Source organism: Acromyrmex echinatior, chromosome 16 (genome assembly GCF_024713525.1).
Source record: "Acromyrmex echinatior isolate Ae372 chromosome 16, ASM2471352v2, whole genome shotgun sequence".
NCBI classification, from domain to species: Eukaryota; Metazoa; Arthropoda; class Insecta; order Hymenoptera; family Formicidae; genus Acromyrmex; species Acromyrmex echinatior.
The window spans coordinates 5,237,382-5,264,539 of NC_141867.1; the positions used below are offsets into that span (position 1 = coordinate 5,237,382).

The 27,158-nt window shown below is 33.6% G+C and overlaps 2 protein-coding genes and 1 long non-coding RNA gene across 4 annotated transcripts; 2 read left to right on the top strand and 1 right to left on the bottom strand.

The window, feature by feature from the left end:
* Window positions 1-1,371: 1,371 nt before the first annotated feature.
* Window positions 1,372-11,451, top strand: fab1 (1-phosphatidylinositol 3-phosphate 5-kinase fab1). Of its 2 annotated transcripts, none has more exons than XM_087414552.1 (14): window positions 1,372-1,496; window positions 2,635-2,840; window positions 2,947-3,136; window positions 3,573-3,810; window positions 4,010-4,216; window positions 4,303-4,517; window positions 4,587-4,929; window positions 5,000-5,360; window positions 5,469-5,739; window positions 5,899-8,587; window positions 9,113-9,663; window positions 9,924-10,256; window positions 10,466-10,627; window positions 10,704-11,451. In XM_087414552.1, the coding sequence occupies exons 1-14, from the start codon at window positions 1,382-1,384 to the stop codon at window positions 10,907-10,909; spliced, it is 6,087 nt and encodes a 2,028-aa protein (XP_087270678.1). In that variant the 5' UTR covers window positions 1,372-1,381; the 3' UTR covers window positions 10,910-11,451. The 2 variants fall into 2 exon arrangements, with proteins under 2 accessions (XP_087270678.1, XP_011064558.2); XM_011066256.2 differs by having other exon boundaries at window positions 2,965-3,136.
* LOC105152150 (UBA-like domain-containing protein 2) lies at window positions 11,347-27,064 on the bottom strand. The gene is made up of 4 exons (XM_011066254.2): window positions 26,145-27,064; window positions 19,595-19,669; window positions 14,675-14,768; window positions 11,347-13,950 (listed from the first exon to the last, which is right to left on the bottom strand). Exons 1-4 carry the CDS (start codon window positions 26,250-26,252, stop codon window positions 13,787-13,789), a joined length of 441 nt encoding a protein of 146 aa, XP_011064556.1. The 5' UTR covers window positions 26,253-27,064; the 3' UTR covers window positions 11,347-13,786.
* LOC147907083 (uncharacterized) lies at window positions 14,775-18,230 on the top strand. The gene is made up of 2 exons (XR_015547743.1): window positions 14,775-15,941; window positions 16,080-18,230. It is a non-coding gene; the product is annotated as an uncharacterized LOC147907083 (long non-coding RNA).
* Window positions 27,065-27,158: the final 94 nt, after the last annotated feature.

Sequence of the window (27,158 nt, forward strand, 5' to 3'; positions counted from 1 at the left end):
TGGAAACGTCCTGTTAAATTAGAATTTTGAGATTAAGATTATAAAAGACAGCTGTTTCAACATAATTATACTATGGCGTACAATGTGCTAAAAGAATTCCAAATAGAGTATTTTATTGAAATTTTCAATCTCAAATATATTTATTGTAATAATTAAGATAATAATGAAGTATTTATTAAAGTATAAATTATATATTGAGCCTATAAATTAAGTTGCAGGATTGCTTAAAGAGCACAAATAATTTATCAAATGTCAAATCCGCTTTATTAACTTATTTGAATTATTTGTATTCGATAATCTGCAGAGAAATCCATATATTACAAATAATATATTATAGATTGATACGTGTTATAAGTGTATAATAATAAATAATAAATAAAATATTGAATAAGTATATATAATATAATAAGTTAAACAATATGTTGAAATTAAATTTTATATACAAATTAGATAGTTTTAATCCTGTCTTTTAAAACTTTGAACAGTTGATTAAACACTTGATAAGTAAAAACAATTTATATAAGTTTAATGTGTAATTAGATGTAAAGAATTAAATTTATATCCATTTTAATAAAAAAACATATTTATGTAAATTAATCCATTGTATTAATTTATATAAATTAGTTCATTATATCAATTTTTCTATATTATTTGTCTCTAATTGTAAGTAAAATTACGTAATTTTGAATCAAAAGATTTTAATAAATCAAAATGATTTCACAAATTAATGTTACTTTATTTTCTTTAGTAATCGAAATCGTACACAATTTCAATTATGCTTTTAAAATATTTAAAGAAAAAATTACAGAAGAAGAAATATAGTAACTTAATTTCTGTAAATTTTGTTCCATCAAAATAAAGACAAACTTTATCTTTTAACTTTATTAATAATACATGAGTTTGAACAAAATTGTTTATTATGCAACATTTAAAAAAATTCAATCGAATCATTTTGAAAACATTTTACTAAATTAGACATATAATTTCTTTAAACTTGCTGAATCGCGCGTCGTACATCTTCAATGCTTTGTGGTATTTCCGATGGAATTCGAAGCTATACCAGATCACACGTAGTTGTTTACCCTTTGGGAACATTCGTAAACGCGATGTAGTTCAGGATGCAATGTTTCATGAACACGGAGGCGCTAGCGGACAAATTCCCTTCTCAAGAAAATTCCAAGAATTGTCGACGCCAGCTGTCGCTACGATCGCAATCATCTGATCGGCTGTCAAAACTCCTCAACCGCTCGACCACTGTGCATCTGTTACTCTGTTTGACAGAATCGGCAGATCCTGCAGGATCAGCGAGTGAAAATGTTCGGAAGAATATCGTGGCATCATTTGATTTCAAAATGTCTATGAGAAGGTAGTATCGGCGAGAATGAACAAAAACATGAATTCACCGTCGAAACTCACGGAGTTCGCTCCGTTGAGCCCCGAAGAGAGCCAACCCGTAGTAGCTTCACTCTTCTCCAAGTTCTTCAGCTTCACCAGGAGTTAGTATTCTGAGCATAAATCTTTATTATTTATTACAATTATTATTATTTTATAAATAAGGTGATACTTAAATAGGTGGTTGATAATGCATACTACTCTTCCTAAGGATGAAAAAAGGTCATACAAACATAGGTCCTGAAACTCTTCCTTTCAAAGATATAAACACTTTTTGTTTATGATGAAAAATGTACTTCTAGTAGGACATTCTCTATGAGGAAAAGTCTCTTAAATTGAGACGCAAAGCTTCTATGGTATCTTCTTGAGTTTGTCTATATGTCAACTGAACATCTGTTCATTCAATATATAGAATAACAAACCTGATGACATTAGGTTTGTTATTTATCAATAAGTTTTCTGAACTGGCATATATCGATGTAATAACTCAGATGAGATAATATGTATGTTTAAAAGATGTTATAAAAACATCATGAAGACGTCTTTTGGATATAATATCTATAAGACATCTAAAAACATTATAAAGAGATCTTCTGAACAATGCGTGTTGTTTGGGAAGTTGAAGTGATTAAATATAGTTCGTTTATTGTTTGTTTTTAAACTGATTTAATATGATATATTTTGTCTTCAATATCAAAATGATATACTTTACCATATTCTTTACTTCTAACAGAAGAAAAGTGATAGTGCTCGTAATTCTTTGTGTTATAGCTATTCGTCAAAAATTTTGACGCAATATGTTTACATCTCAGAAAAGAAGAGTTTCGAACCTATAAAATATAAATCTAGGCTGCATTCAGCAGAAAAAGCAGCTTTGCACAACTGTTGAAAGATTTTTTAATATGATTGATTATTATACATTTAGATATCCAAGGAATTGAAAGCAACAACCATTTTAATTAAAAGAATCTAACAACAGTTACAAAACTGCTGAACGCAGCCTAGATTTATATTTTGATTTTTATTTCCTTTTTTAAGAAGAAGGCAAAATACACTGAAGTGAGACTTATTCCAGTGTCATCCTGTATGTAGTTATCAATATGTTATTATGTTATTATTATATTCATTAAATATTAAATATATGTTGTTATAATAAAAAAAAGATATTGCAGTTCTTTATTTAAAAAAAAAATCTTTTATGTAAGGAGTGAATAATTTCTAATTATTGTGATTTACATTTAGATAATGTTAATGATTCCACGGTGTCTTCTAACAATGACGAGCGCAGCTCTTCCGATTCAGAATCCTGGAAGCAGTCTGAGAGCACCGAGCAAACTCCAGATGACGATAGTACTAGTATAATAAATTTCCCATTGGATACTAACGAAGGCCGTAGCTTACCAAACGTTCTGAAACGCATCAGTAATATTGTAGCATTAAAAAGTAACGTAAGTTTCAAAGATATTTTTTATGATGAATGAATGCGTTTTATTTTATTTCTTTATATTATAATAATATAAAGAGTTTTTATTATAATAATTATTTGTAACACAGAATTTACGTTCATATAAGGATTCTCAATTAAGAAGTTACTGGATGCCTGATAGTGTGAGTAAACAGTGTTATGAGTGTGGCGAAAGATTTACGACGTTTCGACGAAGACATCATTGTCGCGTGTGTGGACAAATCTTCTGTTCCAAGTGTTGCTCTGATCAAATACCAGGGAAAATTATGGGATGCACTGGTATTACAAATAAATTAACGTTACTCAATAGCTAATAATGCCTTACGATTTTTGCTTTGAGTTCAACATTGAAAATTGATGGTTGTATTCAAAATCAGAAATATTTTTTAACGTTAATTGAAAATATGAGACATTTTTATTATTTATACTATATAAGTGCAATGAAAATTGAATATCTATAGGTTTGCTTTTTGTAGCTGAACTAATATATACTTTCTGTACTTTATATGTAAAATATAGATACATATGTGAAATTTAATGAAAGCGAGAAGGAAATTACAGTCTAATTTAAGAATATATATAAAAAACAAACTATATATAACTACAACCAGCAAATATTAGGTTTTATTATTATTAGATGCAGTTCTTGTATATTTTTATAAATACATACGCGTACGTATTCTCTATGTTATTTGTATCTTTTTATATTTTTCAGGAGATCTTAGAGTTTGTACATATTGCTGTAAAGTAGTTCTTTCGTACTTGCAATCATCGGATATGAGGAGTGATTTGTCGGCGGATTTGAAAGCTCTGCAGGAGGATCTTCAAGTAAAGTATGGAAATGATTCACCGCTATTAGCACGAAAACATGCTAATGAAACAATGGGCGACGAAACATCGATATGTCGAAAGCCAAGTGTGGGATACATGGAAGAGAACTATGCAACTGAACGGTATGTTAATCAATCTACACTAAAAAATATAGGTGTGAATTTAAACTAAAACACCATGCAATGTTTATATAATTCTCACTGATATAAATCGCACCTATATTTGATAAATCCACACTTATATTTTTAAAGTGTACGTATATCTTATCTATGTAGTTATGTACACTTGTTTCTTATACACTTGAGTTTATTTTTATTGTAGGTCGAGCGGTAGCTATTTAACTTCACAGGAACGTTCTCTTGTATTACAAAATTCAGCTTCTTTAAGAATGATCTGGGAGGAATTATTTCGCTCCAGTCAAGCCATTCAATTGCAAACACATAGAATTCGACTGAAAAGTTATCACAATTGTTTTCTGGCGAATGAATTGGTGAATTGGATGATAGCTCAGAATAAAGCGGCAACCCGGTACATACTTGATCTGAACAGTACTAGATTGTTAATTGTTTTAATCGTGCTAATTCAAATTAAGATTGTGACGCGCTTTTTTTTAGTGTGCAGGCGACTGCGATAGGTCAGGCATTACTAGAAGCGGGTTTTATCGAATCAGTTGTCGCTGATTATGTATTCAGCGATTCGGCGACCGTATTTAGACCGGTACCGTTATCTTCCTTGCAAAATATAGACTTGTTAACAGAAAAGCGAACGACTTGCGATGCGCAAGAGCCAGCCTGGGTAAAAACTATTCCTCAACACGATTCGGCTACGGGTAATACGACAAATTAACATTATCAACAATGAAACGAACAATTGCTTAACGATATTTGATTACTTATAGATTCTGAGAGCGAGACTAAGCCGATGAGCTCGCACTCGCAAACCTTCGGTCGTTTGCCGTCGTCCAGTTCGAGCTTTTATCTGGATTTAAATCTAGAAGCATCCACCGTCACATTAAAAAGACCAACCTCGGAAGATTTAACCGCGATTTCTGTCGACAGTAGCGATGGAATAATCGAACAGAAGGAAATTAATCTTAAATCGCACGACTGCAATCTCAAAATATGTGACGATCTTTTAAGTGATACGCTTCAAGTACACGAGTTTAAGGAAAAAAACAGTTGGCACAGAGCAACTAATTTGAGGACAGCTTTTGGCGAATTAAGCGCGTACGAATGTTTAACGTAAGTCTTTTTTCAGTATTTAGCAGTGACAATAGTAAAGTAGAAAAATAAACGACATATTTGCTCATAGGTCTGCGTACAAAGCGCATGAAGATTCTCTTATTAAGCAACTTCTTAGCAAGGAAGGTTTGTCGCAAACATGGTCGAATACGATTTTGTCTATCGCGCACCAGATAATCGATCATGTTAGACCGGATCTGAATCATGACGCAGATAATCTAGATATTCGACAATATGTGCAGTTCAAGAAATGCCTCGGTGATAGCAGAGATGACTGCGAGATCGTGTCTGGTATAATTTGTAGTAAGAATATTGCTCATCGCGGTATGAACGCTATGATCGCTCATCCGAAAATCTTATTGTTACAATGCGGACTAATGTATCAACGTGTAGAAGGCAAATTGATAAGCTTGGAGCCTGTAATGATGCAGGTATATTGCAATCTTTTATTATCTTCACTCGATCAATCTTGTGTATGATACTTGTATTATTATTAAAAATAACTTTATAATATTTTAATTTCTTAAACAAATTCCTAGGAAAATGAGTATCTCGGGCACACAGTGGCGAGAATCACCGCTCTGGGTCCGGATGTAGTATTAGTACATCGATCCGTAGCCAGATTAGCTCAGGATAGATTAAGAGAATGTGGCGTGACATTAGTGCTAAATGTAAAGCTTAGTGTGCTAAAGAGAGTCGCGCGATGCACGGGTGCTAGTATTGTAAACACTATAGACGCGCACATAAGCGCAAGATATATGCTTGGCACGTGCAAGAAATTTTATTTAAGAAATTTTCCAGATGAGCGAAGTAAGTATAAATTATAATATCGCTCCCTTATTTGAAACGTAACACAAACTGAAAGTTTAATTGAGCTGTTTCACTTTTAGAGCAAAGAAGCGATATCTAAAATACATATTTTATAACATTTTATGAAACTTTAATATTCTCTCCTTCTATCTCTCTCAGGAGGTGTCAAGACACTGATGTATTTCGAAGGCTGTGCAAATCCGCATTTAGGTGCGACAATTGTATTGCGAGGCGGATCACAGCTCGAATTAAAGAAGGTGAAAAACGTCACATCAATGATGATCTTCGCGGCTTACTCGTGGCGTCTTGAAAAGTCATTTCTCATGGATGAATTCGCTAAACCACCGTCACCTAAGGACAATTCGTTTCTGGATGAAACTTCTCAGAAGGATTCCTCGAGTGACGAGAAGACCGAGAAACTCGAAACCTGCGTTATCGATGAACAGACACACGTGATCGAAATGAAGAAACTGTCAAAGATAAATCAAAATCACGAAAATATTCCTTACAGTGATCAAAAAATACAGAATATCCAGACAAATAATTCAAATACGCCTAAGAATGAAAATGACTCCGAAAATATTTTAAGTACGAATTCTTTAAGAGAAGTTTCGTCGATGTTATCGGAAGATTCCGATCCTTATGACACCTTAAAATTGTTTAAAAAGAAATTAAAACCATCTCTACATGATTCAAAAGATACCGTGCCAGTGTCTTGCGAGAACAGTATGGTTCCACATAATGACGATAAATCCAAAAATTTGTTGATAGATACGGGTTTTGATTCCAATATCACAGAAATATGTAATAATTCCGCGGAATTGTTCGCAAGCAAGGAGACATCTATTGAACAAAAAACCGACGATCTCGTCGACAAGGCGAAATTGAAAGAAAAGATATCCTCGGAAGAGAAACGTATCTACGGGGAGTCCATAAGCGATCGGAGCGATCCATTGCATCAATATTTAAACGAGGATGATGAAGATGTGTTTAATCGTACGAGTCCGAGCGGTCAACGCTTAAGTGTCGCCGATTTTCCACTGTTCAACAAATTCAAGAAAGCGCTCCAGGACACCGTTTTGAGCGTATCACCGTATTTAAAATTTTCAATACCCTATTTGGAGACCGAACTCGGAAGGAATTGCATACTGAGGAGCTTTTTTCCGCGAGAGATCTATTATTCGGAACAATTTTTAGACAAAGTCAAGGAGATCAGGACGAACAGCGTGACTGTGAGCGAGCAGATCGACAATCGCGAGTGTGTAAACATCAAGTTGAAATCGCAGCATCCGTTCGTCCAGGCTCGTCTTACCACGGACGTTGATAATCGCGAGGTGCAGAGTCTTCTAGCAAACTTCCGTGCGTGCGGTAACAGACTTTATCCGACGCATAACGTACTGCTAGATAGGATGCAGCAATCGCCAGCGTTCGAGAGCAACGAGCAACAGATGCCTTCCTGGCCGGATTGTTTGGATCCCAACAGCCATCAACGCTTGTCCGTGCTGTTTTGCAGTTTCTCGCACACCGGCAATGACAACCCGGCGTTCTGCGTGAATCCCTGGATCGTAAACATGACTATGTACGGTCAGAACGACATCGCGCTCGGCCGCTTCCTGGAGCGTTATTGCCTGACGACGGAATATAAATGTCCGGCACAGAATTGTCGCGCACAAATTGCTCAACATGTTAGGCGCTTCGCGCACGACGGCGGTTGCGTGCATATCACCCTCAGCGAGATGAGCTGCGAGCCGTTCGTGCAGGAAGACACTGATCAAATCTTGATGTGGAGCAAGTGCATCAAGTGTAAGAGCGTGTCACCGGTGATACCAATGTCGGGCGATACTTGGTGCTTATCATTTGCTAAATATCTTGAGCTATGTTTCTACGGTGGTGTCTACACGAAACGCGGTATGGACGCGTGTCAGCATTCCTTACATCATGATCACTACCAGTATTTCACACGCAGGAATATGCTGGCTGTTTTCAAATTTACCAAGATTTCGCAGTGGGAGATCTCGCTGCCACCGCCATTGATTAACATCACCTATGATCCGAAGCAACACGCCAATGTGATTGAAGAGATGAAGATCGTGACATTGAAAGGCGATGAAGTTTTCTCAGCGATACGAGAAAAGCTGACGAGTTTGCAGACGGACCTGGAAGGCTTGAACCTCGCCAAACAACAACTAGCTAAAGATCAGCAATACTTTAAGAATAAGATTGAAGAGATTCAATTGAAGCTAACGTCACCAACACTAGAGAATAAAAAGTTAGAAGGTAAAACTTCCGAGAAACAGGTGCAAGGGCTGATGTTCAGGATCGAGGATGGCATTGTAATACTTAAACGGCTCATTGCGGAGGCTGTGTTCACGTGGAATAGCAAATTGTCGGAGATATCAGCCAAAAAAAAGGACGAACGGCCACGTCGATTCACCGAACGATCCATGACAGTCGGCAGTAACAGTATAGTCGAAACCGACGGATACATAACTGAAGACACCGCATCGGAGTCACAAATCGAAGACTTGAGCCCTATGTCGGCCGATTACAATGCTGTCGACGCGATCGCAGCGGCACAAAGTGATTTCCAAGCATCCGAAGTGATCGAGAATTCTGACAATGAGCCACCAGAATCCGCTAATAATCCCGAAGACATCGTCACTGTTCAGGGCTCACCGAAAATGCATCAGAGATCACATTCTGACGTTCTACCACTGTCTTCCGATGACATGCATGATAAAAAGAAGAAGAAGAAGACGATTTTGTCACAATTGCTGCCGTCTGTTTCTGTGAATCATACAATTTCGAATCCTTTGGGGTCTTTAGAACATTACCTGCTGCCTCTTGGGTATGTTGATTCGTAATCTCAAATCTTGTAGTATTTATAGTGCAGTAATGACAAATTCCAATTTCGAATCAAAATTTTAAACTACAACAGAAATAGTATATAATAATAAAATTGTCAGAGTAGAAGAAAAAAGAAATTCTCAAATGAAAATTCCTTTCAACTCTAAAAATGATATCTAAAAATGCTATTATTTTGCATTTGAAATGAAATTTAAATGAAAATATCTAGGAAATCAGAAAATTCTCAGAAAATATTTTCAAAAGTTACATGTTTAAGTTACATCATTAAGTGAATGAAATAAAAGATGACATTTTTTTTAATTACAAAAGATTTACTCTTTGCTTAATTTTTACTTGATTAAATCGATTGTGAGAGTATTGTCGTTAAGAAAATTTAATTTTAACAGTTTCAGATATATATATATATATATATATATATGTATATATATTATATATAAATAAAATAGTTACGTACAATAATTATGCATATTTTGTATACATATAAAAGGTCACTTTTTTTTTACAGGTCCGTGGTACCTATAGTAGTCTATGAATCCGAGCTTTCGTCTATAATTGCGTATGCTTTGGACTCACATGACTACAAGCACACGTTGCAGGAGCTCTTACGTTCAACGAAGGGACCAGAATCGAACCCTAGTCCGTTGAGCAAACGCAAGTTTCCCGAAGGTAAGGACAGCTCCCTCGACCTGGCGCAATCAAATGAATTCAAGCGGCCGTCTGTGCTGTCCTTCTTTCGAGGCAACAGTCCCAACTCAGCCAGCAGTCCTATTGAATCTGACAAGAATATGTCAAATGCAGAAACGAGCGGCGGTACCGTAGTCGGTCCTGACGTTGACGACGACAAGAAAGCGACCAAGCAGCAGAATTACATTGAAGTACAATTTAATGATGCCACAACCAATTTCTTCTGCAGGATATACTTTGCCGCGCAGTTTGCTGCGCTCAGAGAGAACGTTTTACCCTGTGGTGAGGATGGCTTCACGAGGAGTCTAAGTCGAACCGTGCAGTGGGCAGCCAGAGGCGGAAAGAGCGGCAGTGCTTTCTGTAAGAGCAGAGGTATGTTGTTTATGTATGCTTTGATTATTTAACATATAATTTATTAATTCTAAGATGAAAAAAAGGGACAGTGTGATAAATTTAATCCAATCCAATAGTTTATCTTTAACATCAAAATGATATTGAAGATAAACTAAACATGTTTAATTACGTATATTCACTGTAATCTGCTATAAAATAAAAAAAATAAACGAATCTTTGACGGTTTTTAATTTTTAATCATTTTGATTATAGCACACTAGACATATTTTCTTTTGCAGATGATAGATTCATCATAAAGGAAATGTCTCGGCTCGATATGCAAATCTTCCTCGATTTCGCACCCAATTATTTTGCCTACATGGAAAGGTGTCAGCAAACCAAACAACCGACGTTGCTGGGCAAAATAGTTGGTGTGTACAGAGTGTCGTTTAAGAACAACACAACCAACGCGGCGCTTCGTACTAGTGTGTTAGTAATGGAGAATCTCTTTTATAATCGAATCATTACTGACAAATTCGATTTGAAAGGATCTGTGCGGAATCGGCTGGCGAATCCTGACAATACATGCCACGAAGGTGAATTGGTTTTGTTGGACGAGAATTTGTTGAACAGTATGTATTCTTTCCAACTTTTGTTTACAAATACGAGTATATGAGAAAGAATCATTTTACTCAATTAAAAATTTAGCTAGATATAGATCTGAAAATAATTTTGTTCATAAAATTATCTGCAGATCTCTATCTAGTTAAATTTTTAGATATTTTAGTAAAACCGTTCTTTTCGTATAAATTCGTAAAATTAATTAAGATTCGCATTTCAGTGAGCTGTGACTCTCCTCTGTATATTCGATCGCATTCCAAAGCAGTATTAAATCGAGCCATCGAGCAGGACACAAAATTCTTAGCTGACAATTCCGTAATGGATTATTCATTATTAGTAGGTTTGGAACCAAGCTCCGACGAACTCGTGCTCGGTATAATAGGTGAGAATGACTGCGTATATTATCGCCTTTTTGTCGACTAACGATTTTATACTTGTTATCTTTCGCATTTATACAGATTATATAAGAACATTCACGTGGGATAAAAAACTGGAGACGATGGTGAAAAAATCCGGTATATTGGGTGGTCAAGGTAAATTGCCGACCATAATATCGCCGCAGGAATACCGCGACAGATTTATAGCTGCGATGCATCGCTACTTCCTGCCAGTACCAGATAGATGGTCAGGTCTAGGTAGAAGTGTTGAGATACCATCACAATAGACCATAATAATTTTCAGAAATTTTAAATACGAATGCAATTTTACACACGATAATTACACAATCGATGTAAATTTTTTATGCGCATTGGCAAAAATACGCGCCTGTTGTATTTTCGTCGTATTTATATATTTTATACCGCGATAACATCGAAAAATATCGATAGAAAGCGATATCGAGTTACCAGTTGTTTTTAAGTAACTTATTAATTGCTGTGTTATAAATCAATATAAATCAATATTTCTCGTATGGAAATTAATGGCTGTTCGTAAGAGATTATGTATATATATCCTATATCGTATGCATTAAGCAAATGTATAATAGTCATAAAAGTTTTATAATTATAAAAGCGGCTGTTTGTTCTCAAACTTCTAAAGTACAAAGATATCATTGCAACTAGATCGCAAGATTAACAATTAAGTAAAAGAGAAGAAAAAGCATAATTATCAATATTTTATTTAATTTTTCAAAATTATGTACATGACCATTATCTGTCTCTTTGTAATAGTCAAATAAACAATAATCATAATTTCAACATAGTAAAACATTCTTTCTCATTCTTCGTCGATAGTTTTATACTATCATACAGCCTAGACAGTACACAAACTAAGGAAGATATTAAAGCGTGTACCTTATTGAGAAAAATATCTCGTACTTCACAAAGTACCTTTTTTTCTTACGACTAAATATCTGCTATTATTTACATAAATCCGTTAACAAAGTTATACGACGCCTGGATACTATTGCATGAAAGTTAAATTATCAAATTAAGCTTGGACTATAAATTTGTATTATGATCGAGGCTATTATGACTACAAATAAAAAGATCGAATACACTGTATTGCATCCGTAAAGACATTTTGTTGTCAGATATATCGAGAGACAAAGAATAAAGAATTCTCTGTTAGTTGAAGGTTAAAGATCCTATTTCCACACTACAGCCATATTACAACATCAGTAGCAAGAAATACGAATATTTTTTTCACATTGTACATTGAAAGAGATTAGTTTTTTCTATATGTTTGATATTGATTGATAAAATATATAAAAAATATATAAAGAATCTTTTCAGAGTTATTAAAAAATTAACTCTCTCTCTCTCTCTCTCTCTCTCTCTCTCTCTCTCTCTCTCTGCACATTTCAAATAAAATGTTATAATGTCCATTTTCGTTTGAAAAAACATTAATACTACATTTAAAAGACATTAATGCAAAATAATAAGAAATTTTCGATATATTTTATCAATTTACAATATCCGATAAACGAAACAACTAATTCATTTGAATGTATAGCACAAGAAAAAGATGTATATGATTTCTCACTTCGGATGTTCTAATTCAACAAGGTTGCAACGAAGGAACGGGAGCCTCAAACTAGAAACAAGTTTCTAAAAAGCTGTGAAGAACTAAATTTGCTGCTACATCGAATAAATAGAACCTTAATGAAAACAAGTATGTATCTATAATAATTGTCCATGTATGTTATGAGAAATATAATGAAAGATACAGAGTTCCATATATTCGGATATTGATATACTATGATATCAGAATCGTATTGCCAGCTGCCATACAAGAGCATTCTTTTGTGAACATCGTGAAGTCTAGTGCTGCGTAAACCCAGGCGATTAATCTCTAGTACATTCGCGAATAGCCGAAATAATCGAATCAAGAATTCCTCACTGCTCATATTCACCGGGTTACATTAATTCTTGAATCAATCCTTCGAACTATTATACTTTTATCACTCGCGAGATCTCTTCCTTTTTTTTTATTTTACTTACTTTTTACATAGTTATTTATTATGTAAAACAAACGTTACATAACTCGAGATACTCTTTTTACAAATTTTTACACGTTAGAACTTTGTTTATTATATTTAGCCTCGTATATTTATACCATCGAAATATCGCTTATGTATATGGAAACGGGACGCGTCACCCAAATAACGCGTACCGCAAGCATCACTATTTTAAGAGAACAGCGAAAGAATCGTAATAAAACACTCGAATTCCACGGTTAAATAAATGTCTGCCGAGTCATCGTATAGTAACGATGTCGGTCCATCTACATTAAAGATACGTACAATCTCCCGTCATATCTTCCGCGAAAATGTGTGATAAAGAGAAAGTTTTCAAGTAATCGAGGAAACTGTACTTCTCAACTCTTTTGTACTGTGGTGTGGAAGTGATAGTGGAAATCCAGCCTAGTCTAACGGTGATGTACAGTGAATTTGAGAAACAGTCGCGTGTTTACAGCGTCTAAGGAGACAAGGAAGTCAGATTGGAGTGAAGGAGCCGTTCTCATAGTGCGTCCATTCCAAGTTGTCGATGTCCTCGACCGTTTTGGACCTATGAGATGGTCCCGACGGGTCAAAGAAAAAAGAAGGCTTTTTGATATGATTTTCGTCCCTTCTCCCTCTCTCGCGTTTTTTGTGCCGCTATATACAGATATAGAGGACTCAACGTACCGTTCTACGCTAGATCTCTCAAGGAAGCCGAGAAGGAAATCTAGTCATCGAAATACGTGTCACATTCGGGCATCGTCGGGGAAATTAACACTCAGACTTATTCGCACGTAACACAATGCACGCTTCGCTTATTGTGCGTGAATAACGTAACGATTCAATAATTCCAGTTCTGATCTGCAGAAGATATCTTCCGTATAGTCGCTGCGATGTTCGAGAATGTCCTTCATTCTCTTCCGGGAAGGATGCATTTTCTCAGAAAACATAGAGTTTCCTTTTTTCCGTATACACATTTTTCACTTCCCTCTCTCTTTTTCGTTTCATGCTTAGAGCGCAATATTTTGTTCTCCGGAAACGTTATCGCGCGTATCTACGTGACGTTTCGTACTTGCGCATCGCCAATTAGCACAGTCATTTTTATCTTTGTGGCTCGCCCAAGCCGAATTGCGTTTGTTGAGGTTGCGTCTGTTGCTGTGTTGTGTTGCCGGATGCACTACACCGGCCACCGGCAGTATGATGCTGCACAATGCCCGCCATCGGTGTCGAATTCGCCTGAAATCCATTCTGGCTCGGAGACATACCTGCAGCACGTTTAATAAAACGACTCTTGACTACCGTAAAATACTTTACGATCGCATGAAAATTGATATGACGCTTTTTTAATTACATAAACATTAATATCGCTCATATCGTTTATTTATGTAACAACGACACAATTAAAAAAAAAACAAAGCTTTCCAGAAAGAGTTTCAATGTTTTGATTCATTAAAATTTCGTAATGTTATTTTTGAAATGTATTTATGTGATAATTGATTATAGAGTAGATTATAGAGGATAAAAATATCTTAAAATGTTTTGTTTCTGTTTTTTTTTCTGGAAGCAACTAAAATAACAATTTTTTAATAATGTTGTTGTAGCAAACAAGTGATATATTTATCCTCGCATTTTACCGATGACATTTTCGGAAGAGGTATTATCAAAATAAACAAAAAATGTCACGTTACGTAATTGGTTTAACCGATAACAAGCCAGTGTAAAGTTTTGTTGAACTAATTATATCATAATATTTTTATCTATAATTTTATGCAGCGTATAAAATGAAAAACATTTGAAAAATTGGATTACACACATATGTTGGAATATATATAACGCTCACTAACCATGCATGCACGTATAAATTATAAAATGAATTCTGTACTGAATTTTTACGCAATTACAGTTCACGTAAAATAGGTTTACAAGACAGTTTATATGGCATTTTTAATTATTAGCATAAGGTTATAATTACTATAATTAATAACTTACCCGATGGAGTTTTTTCACCTGCAGACATTTTGGAAAACGCCAGCAACGCATCCGGGAAATTCGGCGGAGTGGCTGGCGTGTTGCATGGTGTTATCTGAAAATTCAAAAACAATTGTCCATATAGCACAGATCATTCCAGCAATTTTGCAACATTCAAACAATTGTAACAATGTAAAAGTTGTAATAATATAGCTGCAAGCTTCTGTGCTGTATTGATTGTCTCTCTTTAGAAATGTTTAAAATCGTCGATGATAAAATGTCTTTAATCTTTTAATAACACCGAATATTTCTTTCTTTAATTTTTATTTTATAGGAAATAAAGAAAAATTAAATTTTTTTATTTATAAAATGCATAAAAATCTAAAATCTCAAACAAGATTTATGTGAAAAAATATGTCTTTAATTAGCATTTTTATATTCACAAAATGGAAATAAAATCTTCGAAAGGATCATTTGTATAAAAATTTCTTAAAAATTTCCGATTATTTAAATTTCTTAAAAAAATAGGAAGTTTTTAAACAGTTTTTTCTGTTAAAATAATAATTTATATAGAGTTTCGCTCTAGTTTTTATAATTCTCAATAATATCTCAAAAACATAGTAGAACGTTTACTTAAAACTGATAAAAAAATAGAAATTGATGTCTAGCAGACATGTGTATTTTCCACTGAAAGGGCTAGATTAAACAAGAAATCAGACATGAAAGACCATTAGCTAATAAGGTTGTTGAACCTTCGGCTTCTGTATGTGATGACGGTCAGGTATGTACACAGATACAGTGACCAAACAATACAGAGACATGTGTATTAGCATAGCAACGACTAGCTGCGATAATTCGCCATCGATAAGCAGCTATTAAATAACCGCCATTGACGATATTCTCTCACAAAGTGAACTTTGTTGCTTTTGTATTTTCAAATGTGTTTCATGAATGAACTACATAATTGTTCTCGATAAGATTATCCCAGTTAAGTGATTGAACATTTCATTGACCTCAATTATACTTAAATTTAAACAATAGAATACTATAAAGAATTATTTAGAAGTGTGAGCTACTCTATTCGTTTTGCTTATACTTTTTAATCTCTAAATACTTTTAATTTTACTTTTCACTAAGAAAATACTACAACTTTTTTGTACAATTTAATGATTATTTGACAAGAAAATGAAAAGAATGTTTTTTAATAAATTTGATATTTTTTATCATATTAAAAAAAACATTCGGACTTTTCGCATTTAAAATTTTTACGTAAACGTTTATATATTAGGTGTTGGAATTAATTCGTAGCGTTTTACAAGTGATGGGAAGTACTTTCATTAATGTATTTTTTAATGCTCATGTGAAATAAATAACATTCTTTCATTAAAAACGCTACGAATTAATTCCAACACCTAATATTTATAAGGTTTTTTAAATTTTAACTTTAGTTCACTAGATTTAAACTAATTTTAAAAATAATTTTAAAGCAAATGTAATGGATTACTTATAAACGCAATATATATATTTTTTTTAAGTCAGCTAATTCATTTTATTGTTCGGTGCATAAAAGTATTTAAATAAAATTATCTAAAATTAAATATTCTAATTAAATTATCTATAAAATATTTCATATTTTGTGTCAGAATAAAATATAAATTATCTCGTAAACTTTTATGATTAAATCTCACTATTTATGTATTATCAGAATAATATTATCAGAAAATTAAAATATCAAAATTTTTTGAATGATATTAATTAATATCAGCTTTTTTAGCTGATTGATTAATACTTTTAGCTGATACTGTACAGTCATAAAACATCTTTAAAATAACATGCGCAGCATATACTGCGCATAACTAGGTAGAATATTTTTGTCCTTGGATAGATAAAACAGCATGTAAATTACATCAAACGAAGATAACGTGACCGATTGTGGGACAGATGCGTGAAATGAAAGTGAAGCAATGTAGTCACGGTACACATCTAGCCCTGTGAACCAGATTTGGCACACGACTGATCGGAATGTGCCGTCGTCGACCGAGAATAGTAACACTTACTACTGCTAGTCGCCAATAGTTCTCTTTAGTCTTTTGTCTTTAGAACATCACCTTCGCTCTCATTAGATATCAGAGCTAATTGAAAAAGCTGGTCTTGACATTTACCGGCCTTCGCAACCGGTTTTCTTAATGCAACTGCTTACTCGACTGAATTTACTGATCTGTCAATTATGATCGTTTAAGTAATTTCCAGATAGAACATTATTGCACCATTACTCTCATTGTTATTGCATTATTGCATCAACCCTAGAACTATAAATTGGATCTCTCAGACCTGCCAGTCAGATATTTATTTTTAAATCATCTAAAACTTTTATTCCAATTAATTTAATTGATCACGTCTAACTATTTATATCTTAAAAATCACGAAGAGTTATTTATATTTGGATTTCTATAAAACAAAATATTATATCACAGTTCTACAAGAAAAATGATACAAGTTGAAATTATTCTAAATCAGCTTTCAATTAGGAAAAGTGATTCAAATTGAATTCAAAGAAGCGACTTTATATAATAATAAGCAAATGGAATTCATTTCAATTTAATAGTCTTGAATAAAGTATTAAACTTACTAGAATTCAGAATTTATTTTAAATAAATTTGATGTTTGCGATAGATTATACGAATTTTTGAAAAATTTGAAACAAAGTAATTATTATTTGCGTACAGTAGTATGTATTATTCTGTGTGAATTAACATTGTATGTAGGATATTGGATCTCGCAGAAAAGTAAAGAGTAAATGGCAGTTGACGCAAATCTGATCGGGTTACGAATAAATTATAATATATCTATCGGATTATACGTCTAAAAGTCAAGCAACGTATCAGAGTCTATCTATCTAGACCAAGGGCATCATAAGCCGTGTCTTTTCGGTTGCGGAAAAAAAAGACCAGCGAAATAGAAATAGAACAAACTGAGTTCGTCATAGCTGTACGATCATTTTGCACAACTACGAAATTACAAGGGATAAAGAAGCTCGCAAGAACGGGCAATTAATCAAAGAGCAGTGTAAATGGTCGCGGAAGGGATGATAGTCAACCTCGTGAAGGTCAGACACGCGCTGGAATCGATTTTCCTGCCTGTGTGTCTGCACATTAACGCGACGCGAAGGATGAGAACGAGAAGATTCGTGAATTGGCCGCCTGGCTGTATTATTCCGGGGTCCGCACTGTTCCCCGCATGGTGATCTCTTGCGCTCGCTGAACCTACTTTTGAATAATCAATAAGACGGGAACACATCAGCCATCGGCCTACGCGACTCGCTGACTGGATTCGACACTTTAATGCGACTCTGTTATATCACATTACGCAGGCCAAAGAGGAAACGCGATCGCTGGGATTGTAAGTCTATTCGCTATAATCAAATCCCAAAAACCGGAGAGTGAATAAACAAACAGAGTAACTTTTCATCAAAGATGAGCATTTCTTGATGTAATATATATAATATATGTAATGATGTAATATGTATATGTAGAATAATTTTTGAATAAATAACTGATCTCTGAAACATTTCGTAAAATTTGAATGGTTCATGACCATTTTTATTAATGTAAATAAACTTCAATTTCAGTTTACTCTTTATCTCTTTTTAATACTTAGAAAAAAATAAAAAGTAAGTTAAAGCAAGATTAAGTTAATCTACATTGGAGAGCCTCGGAGTGGATTTTAAATGTTGTTGCAATTAATTTATAATTTAATTTAACAATATTAATTTAAAATATCAATAAAAAGAGAATCAAAGACTCGATAAAAATTTCACATCTTTAGTATTCTTAGGTATTTGTAGTTTCAAGGTCAACAGTGTTATATATGTAAAGAAGTTTCAATGCCGGTCACGTTGACGCATTCACTAACGATATAACGAATTATATAATACAAAATCAAAGAATTTGCAGAATCTCTCAGATCCAAATGAGTAGTACTTTATGTTATAGAATATTATGTCAATGAATTTTAATTGTTCTTGCATTGTATAAATGTTTTTTATTAATGTGATTTAATGTGAATCATAAAAATGTAATAATATATAATTATAGCAATATCATTAATATATGTGGAAATTCGAGAAACATACACTGTTAGAAATGTAACCACGAACTTCCTTTACATGTAAATGAAGCTCGTGGTTATGAACGAAATTAAAAGTAATGAATGATTTAATTGAAAATTAAGTTACAGTAGTTACTTAAATAAAATGAACGTGTACATTAGATTTATGAAATTTAATGTATTTTTAATAAAATTTTATGAAAAGTATATTAAATTTCATAAATTTTCATGAAAAATATAATACATTAAATTTTATGTACATGTGCACAAATATGCTTTTTAGTTATAAATACATTAAATTTAATGTAATGTCATGAAATTAAATTCAAATTGTGTAACTTAAAAAAATACAACTTAATAAAATTTAAGAACATTTCTAACAGTGTGTATGGTACAAATTTAATGGCAGTTCATTACGTATGTAAGAAATTGACATTTATGCTCATTAATATAATACTAATATTGATATAGCCATAATACTATATACGCGCAATGTTTTTTCTCTTTAAATTGATACAAAATATATTACAAAAAATAAACATATAAATTATAACATGACGTCAATTATGCTTATGTTTGCATGACACGATATCATATTTTACTTGATTTCATATCATAAAGTCGTTTCTACTACGAGTCCAAGCTTTAGCGCAAAATTTGTCTATAAGTATATCTTAATGTATGAAACGAGAAACTGAGAATACAGTCGATACAGTCGATACAGAAATACTCATTGATTGAGCAGAGTGCACTGATTTACGTGGCTTCCTTTTACATGCTTTTCTCGTCGGTCGCGTTAGAAGTGAATGATTTACTTGGCTACAAAAGACTTACTTGGCCGAAGTGGGTGCCGGCTCCTTGCGCGCAGGAGGGTATCGCCGCCTCTTGGAAGAAAATACTGAGAGCGGTCTGCAAGAGAAAATGCACGATCGTTAGAAAAACACGCTTCATTAAATATTGCGTGGAAATAATACATAAAAAAATTTACGCATTATTGCTTCTAATACTAATATTAGAACGTCTATTTAAACTTAAGAAGAAAATCCCTGATTTCTCAAATACTTGTCGCTTAAATTTTCAGGTCGCGAAATTATAGCATTTTTAAAATTAATTCGATTTATTATCTGGGCCTCTTAATTCTATTTTTATGCCCATACGATCGTGAAAAAAATTAAAAATTTGTTTCACACAATAGATATCCAAAGTATTGGAAAGAAATAGATATGACAGACATCTCTCTTTTATTTTTAAGGTTTATAATAAAATAAAGAAACAGATCAATTATCCATTTACAATGAAGCTTAATTGTTAAAGACAGTTTTTTCTTTTTCTAATTTTCAATCTTTTATTCTTGGGATAGTAAAATATGTTGAAATACAGTTTCAATTGACTGCTTTTGCGTCTCTAGGCGCATGAATCTTAATCGAGTGCAAGGGATCGTCTCTATGATTAGGAACAGCGAGAGGACGACGTAATCGGACTGAATAACTCTGCCAGATGTCATTAAAGTATCCGTCGCAATCTTTCGGTCATTTTGCAAGCAACTTCGTCAGTATCGTCCGATGCTTTATAGTATCGATATCCGATCCTTGCGCGTCGGATATCCATACGTTTGCACTTCCCAGGAACTACCGATAAAGATATCCGATAATTGCTGATAACCGTTGTAACATGATGGTAGTTTTAACGGTTCGTGAATTATCAGTAGTTATTAATGTATCAATAATTATTTATAAACAGCTCCGCTTCTCGACACCTAGGCGACTATTTTATAACTTGTGATGATATAATAACCGAATAATAATTAAACACAATTATATAAATGTAATTTTATTAGAGCAGCACTGTGATCGAAACGGTGCGCAATGAGTTTAACGCTTATTACAAGGCGAACGCGTTACGCAATATACCATGACATTCAACCACCGGCGTTTAATTAAAGCGCCGGTGATACTCGATACTCTCGGATACATTGAGGATATTAGCATAAGAATGTAATAGGCCAGCGCGGCAAGGAACGCGTTTCATATTTCGGTCAGAACAGCGTTGCAGCGAAAGGAATAAATGTGCATAGGTAGTAGATTCGTCGTATGTGTTTGTTTTCGTCTGGTTTTTTCAGTATTTATTAACAGTCTCATAAATACAAAACAAAAATATTCTCTTCAGGGAAATACCGAGAAAAAAAGACAGCGAAAAAAGAACAATTAATTTGACGTATTTATTTGCAAAATTTAACGAGAAAGAGATTTGGAACAAAGTAAATTGAAAAAAAAAAAACAAGTTTTACTGAATAAATAAAATTAGGGATTAACTTGTTTCAGAGAATACGGCGTTAATTCAACGAGTTGCATAATCACGCGATAAATATTTAATTAACGACTACAATTATCGGCGTAATTACATCGCGATTATATAAAATTCACTACCCCAATGATAATAATGTAACGTGCGTTCAATATTTATTTGAATGTCTGATATTTGTTCAAAAGTTGTCAATTAATATAATTTTTTTTAGTGTGTATAAGCAGCTTTTTTAACATTATATTTAAATAATTATAATTCATATAGATATATATTTTTCTTTTATTTATCTAATTGATTTATTTATTTAAATAAAAAGGCGAGGATATAAAAAGTTTTAATAAGAAATAAATACGAAATTCGACCACGACTTCGGATTGCATGATTCCGCTTTAATACTCCGCACCATTCGAACGGAGAAAGTTCTCGAGCAGAGAGAATTCACTATACATTCGCGTTATTATCTATACTATCTATACCTTGCGACCGTTTTACGCCTGTCGTTGCATGGACTGAAATCAATATAATTGCTAACAAGTTTATATCACAACATTATTATAAAAACAAGAAATATCAAACAAATATTCTTCCAGTCCGTGGAAAAGGTGGTTATGCTGAAGTATATAGTAAAAAGTATTTCGTATTTGTGTTAGAAGCGGTCCACTGAAGTCTATATTGTAATTTTGTGTTGAATTTTTAATATATCCGAGAGTTAACTTAACAGAATGTAATTATTTGAATATTTTGTATTAAATTAATATTTAACATTTCTAACAATAATAACTATTTTTGAGTAAACAAATTATAATAATAACTATTTAAGTTTGAGTGAACAAATTACATAAAATAATGTTTTTTATAACGTAAATTCTCAGATAAATATTAGGTGTTGGAATTAATTCGTAGCGTTTTTAATGAAAGAATGTTATTTATTTCACATGAGCATTAAAAAATACATTAATGAAAGTACTTCCCATCACTTGTAAAACGCTACGAATTAATTCCAACACCTAATAAATAAAATTATTTTCACATTATAAATGTTAAATTTATTAAAGCATGTTAATTTAATATATTGTAAATGTTAATTATAATAAAGATGATTGTTTACGAATTGTGTCAACATTATGTTTTTCATGTTAATTTTTTACATAATATTATATGCTACTTTCTAACATATTTGTGTTAATTAAATTAACACAAAAAATTAAAATGTTAAAATTTTTGCGGTATTATTCATGGTTGAGATTCGTAATTATTTTGATCTAAAGTTACTTTCAATTTGTATCTAGCTAAATTTGTAGATACTTCAGCAAAATCGTGTACTTTAATGCTCAGACTCAATAAAGCTAATAAAACTCACCAACATTTCATGATAGTAATTTTACAGAATTAGAAAACGACAGATTCTGATAAGCTAATCTTTCCTTTCAACGATTAAGATTGAATGCGATATAATAATGGGACACCATGTACATTGCACCGAATTGATGTATGTGCCAAGACGAGACGAGACGAGATGAGGCGTATATAAATACATATTGCCACATTGTTTACGTTGTGGTCAAAGACACAGAAAGATTCCTCGAGCTAACTCTAATCACAATGATGCATTAGCACGCTAGCGCGTGTCGCAATATAATCTTTCTCCCTCCTTTTCGTTCTCTTTCTCTTTTCCTCCTTCCTTTTTTTATTCTATCGACGTGTGTTTAAAAATGAATTACGTGATGCAAGCGCATAAGGATTACATGGTTTATCCTGAAATCTCTTGCATTATTTACTCTGATGAGTAAATAATGCAAGCGATTAATTATAGCATATCTATTCTTCTAAAAAATTTCTCATTTATTCATTCTTCTTTCTCAGTAATATATAAACATTTTTATTATATAATTGATTTTGTAATGACTCATTTTTATCCTAATATATTATATAATTACCTGAAAATGAAGATGAGATTGACAAAATATAACATTTTTGAAAAATCTAAATATGAAATATCCAATTACGAAGAGATAAAATGCTGCACTTTGTTTAAAATCTTTTGTTTAAAACGTTTTTTTATACATTACACGATAACATTCCATCGAAATCAGATAGTTTCGAAAAATTATTTCAATTCCTAAATGCATATGAAAGCACATCTAACAAGAATTCATGTCTATTTTTAGCAGTCCTATCACAAATCGAAATTAGCGAAAGGTTTCCTTTTCAGCAATAAACAATCAATCTTTTTCTAACGGATTTATTGCTAAGGAAAAGAATATTACGTACATACATAATCGGAAAATTTATATTAAATTTAACACATTTTACGTATCTCTAACAATTCACTTAAATTTTACGTGAATTACAAATTTAAATGTTAATTTAATACAAAGTGAATATTGGATGTTGAATAGATATTATGTAAAAAATTAACAAAAAACATAACATTAACACAATTTGTAAGTAATATTTCTTCATTAAAATTAGCATTTATAATATTAAATTAATATATTTCAATAAATTTAACATTTATATGTTAAATTAACACATTTTATTCATTCTAAGAATTTACATATTATATCCATTCTTATCTTATACAATATAATTTACCTTTTAAAAAACATTCTGAGATGAATGAATAAAATATGTATTAATTTTACATATATTAATTTTACTTTAAAAATACGCTTGCATAGTCTACTTATAAATTGTGTCAGTGTTTACATTTTTTTAAATATAAATTTATGTTACTTTTTAATTACTATGTAACATTCATTTTACTTTTTAATATTTTTCTTGTATTAAATTAAATAAAAATTTAAGTGGTTTTTTTGGAATACGTGAAATGTTTTTAATACAAATTTTCCTATTTCTATATATATATGTATGTATGTATGTATGTATGTATGTATGTATGTATGTATGTATGTATGTATGTATGTATGTATGTATGTATGTATGTGTGTGTGTGTGTGTGTGTGTGTGTGTGTGTGTGTGTGTGTGTGTGTGTGTGTGTGTGTGTGTGTGTGTGTGTGTGTGTGTGCGTGTGCGCGCGCGCGCGCGGCGTGTGTATACGCATAGAGAAAAAGATTTGTCTGAACTCAAAGAATTCTATTTACATTCGTTTCATTGAAATAAATTTAATTTTAAATGAAGCATATTTTGTTTAGCCAAAAAAATTTAGTTTTACTGAAAGTAATCACATTCTTAATTTAAACATCCATTTAGTTGGATTATTCCAATGCATAAATTTATTTAATTTAAAGAAACCTTTTCTCTATATAGACATGGAGAAATGGGATTTTATGTCAACGACGATGTGACGTCTGCGGAAAATTACGTAGATGAGTCACGTTTGCGTGCCCGCCGGGCATCGGGCCCCTGAATTCGCCGAAAATTTATAGTCTATTCCAGTTCCTGCTTTTAACGCACAGGATTGTGTAATTTCAGTTCGACAGGATTGCAGAAGGCGAGTGTAAACACCGGTATACCACGTGACTTGCCGCAAATAGCAATTATCGATCCTTTTCCCGTCATCCTATGTCCGTCAATTGGGATAAGATCTTGCGTATGTCGTGCGCGAAAAATGACGTAATCCAAAGAGTGCCGTAATCGCTCTCGGAATGTGCGACTTTAGAACAATAATATTGCACAATACTTTCACAACAATTTATGATCTAATCATGGCATAATATAGCGCTGCAATCGATACGACACCCTACATGGAGAAAGGATTGTTGATGAATCAATAGCGGCGACAAAATCCTGTTGCGCAACGATGACGATTGTCACACAGATCTGCAAAATGAAAACAAACGCAGGTTGTACAACAACTGTGCGCAAGCCGGATGCGAAAGTGAAATGAAAGCGATACAACGTGCGGAGTGCCGCAACATTCTCGTCAGCATCGGCAAGACCGCTTCTGCAGATCCTATTATTTACGGTTGCTATTCCACGATGTTGCACATTTACGACGAGCGCGAGACTAACAAAAGCATGTCTGTTTTTTTATAGATGAACTCATATTCTATACTGAAAGTGAAGCCTCAGGCACAATTGAAAGGTACAGACAACAGGGAATAACAAATTTCTATCAGGAAACATGTAGACCAGAATATAATTCTAAATAGATTGAATCTGTTATTTCCTGTTCCTATATTGCGTGGACTTTTTAATTGTCTCAGGCTTCACTTTGCAATTTAATGAGAGCTAGGAAAGGTTTTTTAGCTCAACTTCTTGCAGAGTTCATCCTTTCTCCTTTTCTCTCCAGTATGAAAAAAAAAGACAAAAGATAAATCAAAAGACCAAGAACAGAGAAACCTTCCAAGTTCTAGTACAGCCGTCTACTTCCAATGTAATATTAATTAACTTATTATTTATCTTTTTCTAATTCTATGAATTATTTAAAGAGCTAGAAAAAGACAAATAGTAAGTTAAATCAAGATTAAAGTTAATCTCACATTAGTAGAACCTAGCACTTCTATCAATGTAGATTTAATTTAATTTACTCTTCATCCTCTTTTAATTCTTAGAATACTAAAAAGAAACAAAACGTAAGATAACTAGAGATTAAAGTTAATCTGCAGAGGTAGAAAGCGGACATTACCTGGTGCAAGAATAAAAGCCAAATCTATGACATTTACGTTTTTCTTATTATTCCTGCGGATCTAACATCGGGCTGCGTGTTGCGAGTGTTGTGCCGCATTAGCAGGCATATCGGCTCGCGCAATTTTTATGAATGAAGCGGACGAGACAGCGGCGTGGCCTTCGCGCTTTCGTCGACGGCCCCGATGAAGAACGAACGTCGATTCGCGGATCGGCGCGTTCCTTGTTGTAGGGATCACGCGGCGTTAAAGCGGCGGCGATGGCGGCCATTTTCGTCGCTTTGTTTACGTAGCAGTGTCCGCGAGACGAGGATATACTGTCTCGCGTACTTACGAGCGTAATACGTGCGTGTGCGATATACACCACGTCACAGAGCGGGGAAGGAGGGACATATTCTCGGGGCTCATTTCCTTTCCCCGCCCTCTCCCCTTTCCCCTCCCCTTCATTACATTCTCAGTCCAAATGGTTCATCTTGTAATTTTTTCCTCACCTCAAACTGCCAATGTGCTGCCTGCAGCAATTGCTTCGCCTGCTCCCTGGCACAGCCCGCGGCCAACACAAACTGATTGATCATCACCTGCTCCCGAAGTGCGTCCATTTTTTTGTGTTGATTACGTTTTCAACACGAAGGGATAACACGAAGGGAGAGTGTCACAGGGAGTTTCGAGAACGGCCGGGAGAGAGAGATAGAGAGAGAAAAGAGATAAACAGGATAAATATCTTTATAGGTAGAAGCACATAGGAGAGAATGAGAATGACGGACGGACGTACGAATAAACAGCTGAAACGAATGAGGGACGGAAGGACCGTTGAAATCGTAGTACGACTTGTCCCACAACGCACGGCGTTTTAATCCTCGTCCGCCGTCTTGCGCCGCACTCGCGCGGCGGCGCTTCCGCTTTTCTTTAAGCGCAAGCCGTGTGACGACGCACCACGATATACGGCGTGCGGCCCTTTGTTTTCAAAACTAAACTCATCGCAGACGACCGCGACTGCCGCGAGAGCGCTACGGCCGCGCGACGACGACGACGACGACGACAGCGGGACGCGGGGAACGGAACGGGAACGAAGTGAAGTGTGACTAGCTCCGCACGTGACGTCACGCGGCGTCAGTCCCACTTGAAGTTGGCTTCTGGTGATCGAACGTATCGTGCCTCTAGATATTCGTATATTATGATTATTGGATTTTAAGTTTTTTTTTATAGGAAATTACTTTCTTTTTCTCTTTCTAATTTTAATATTAAAAAGCATCGAAGCTTTCGGTTTTATATTTAGAAAAAATACGCATTAGGTGCAACTTCATGCAGTAAAACAATTACACAAATACATCCTGCGTATATATAGTAAAGCTTGTTCTTTATAGTTGAATTTTTTCGTCTTTTCCATATTTCTCTTCAATTTTTCTATCTCGTTCAAAGTGTGCAAAAAATGTAAGAATAATGTATCTACAGAGCAAATACAAAAAAAAAACAAATATAGTTCAATGTTTAATAAATTTAATAAA

Coding starts and splice junctions, on each gene's coding strand:
- fab1 (XM_087414552.1), top strand. CDS start 1,382: ATGAACAAAAACATGAATTCACCGTCGAAACTCACGGAGTTCGCTCCG. Junction 4,217..4,302: donor CAGAATAAAGCGGCAACCCG/GTACATACTTGA, acceptor GCTTTTTTTTAG/TGTGCAGGCGACTGCGATAG. Junction 10,628..10,703: donor ACTCGTGCTCGGTATAATAG/GTGAGAATGACT, acceptor GCATTTATACAG/ATTATATAAGAACATTCACG.
- LOC105152150 (XM_011066254.2), bottom strand. CDS start 26,252: ATGGACGCACTTCGGGAGCAGGTGATGATCAATCAGTTTGTGTTGGCC. Junction 14,769..19,594: donor CCGGCACCCACTTCGGCCAA/GTAAGTCTTTTG, acceptor TTGAATTTTCAG/ATAACACCATGCAACACGCC. Junction 13,951..14,674: donor AGGTGAAAAAACTCCATCGG/GTAAGTTATTAA, acceptor AACGTGCTGCAG/GTATGTCTCCGAGCCAGAAT.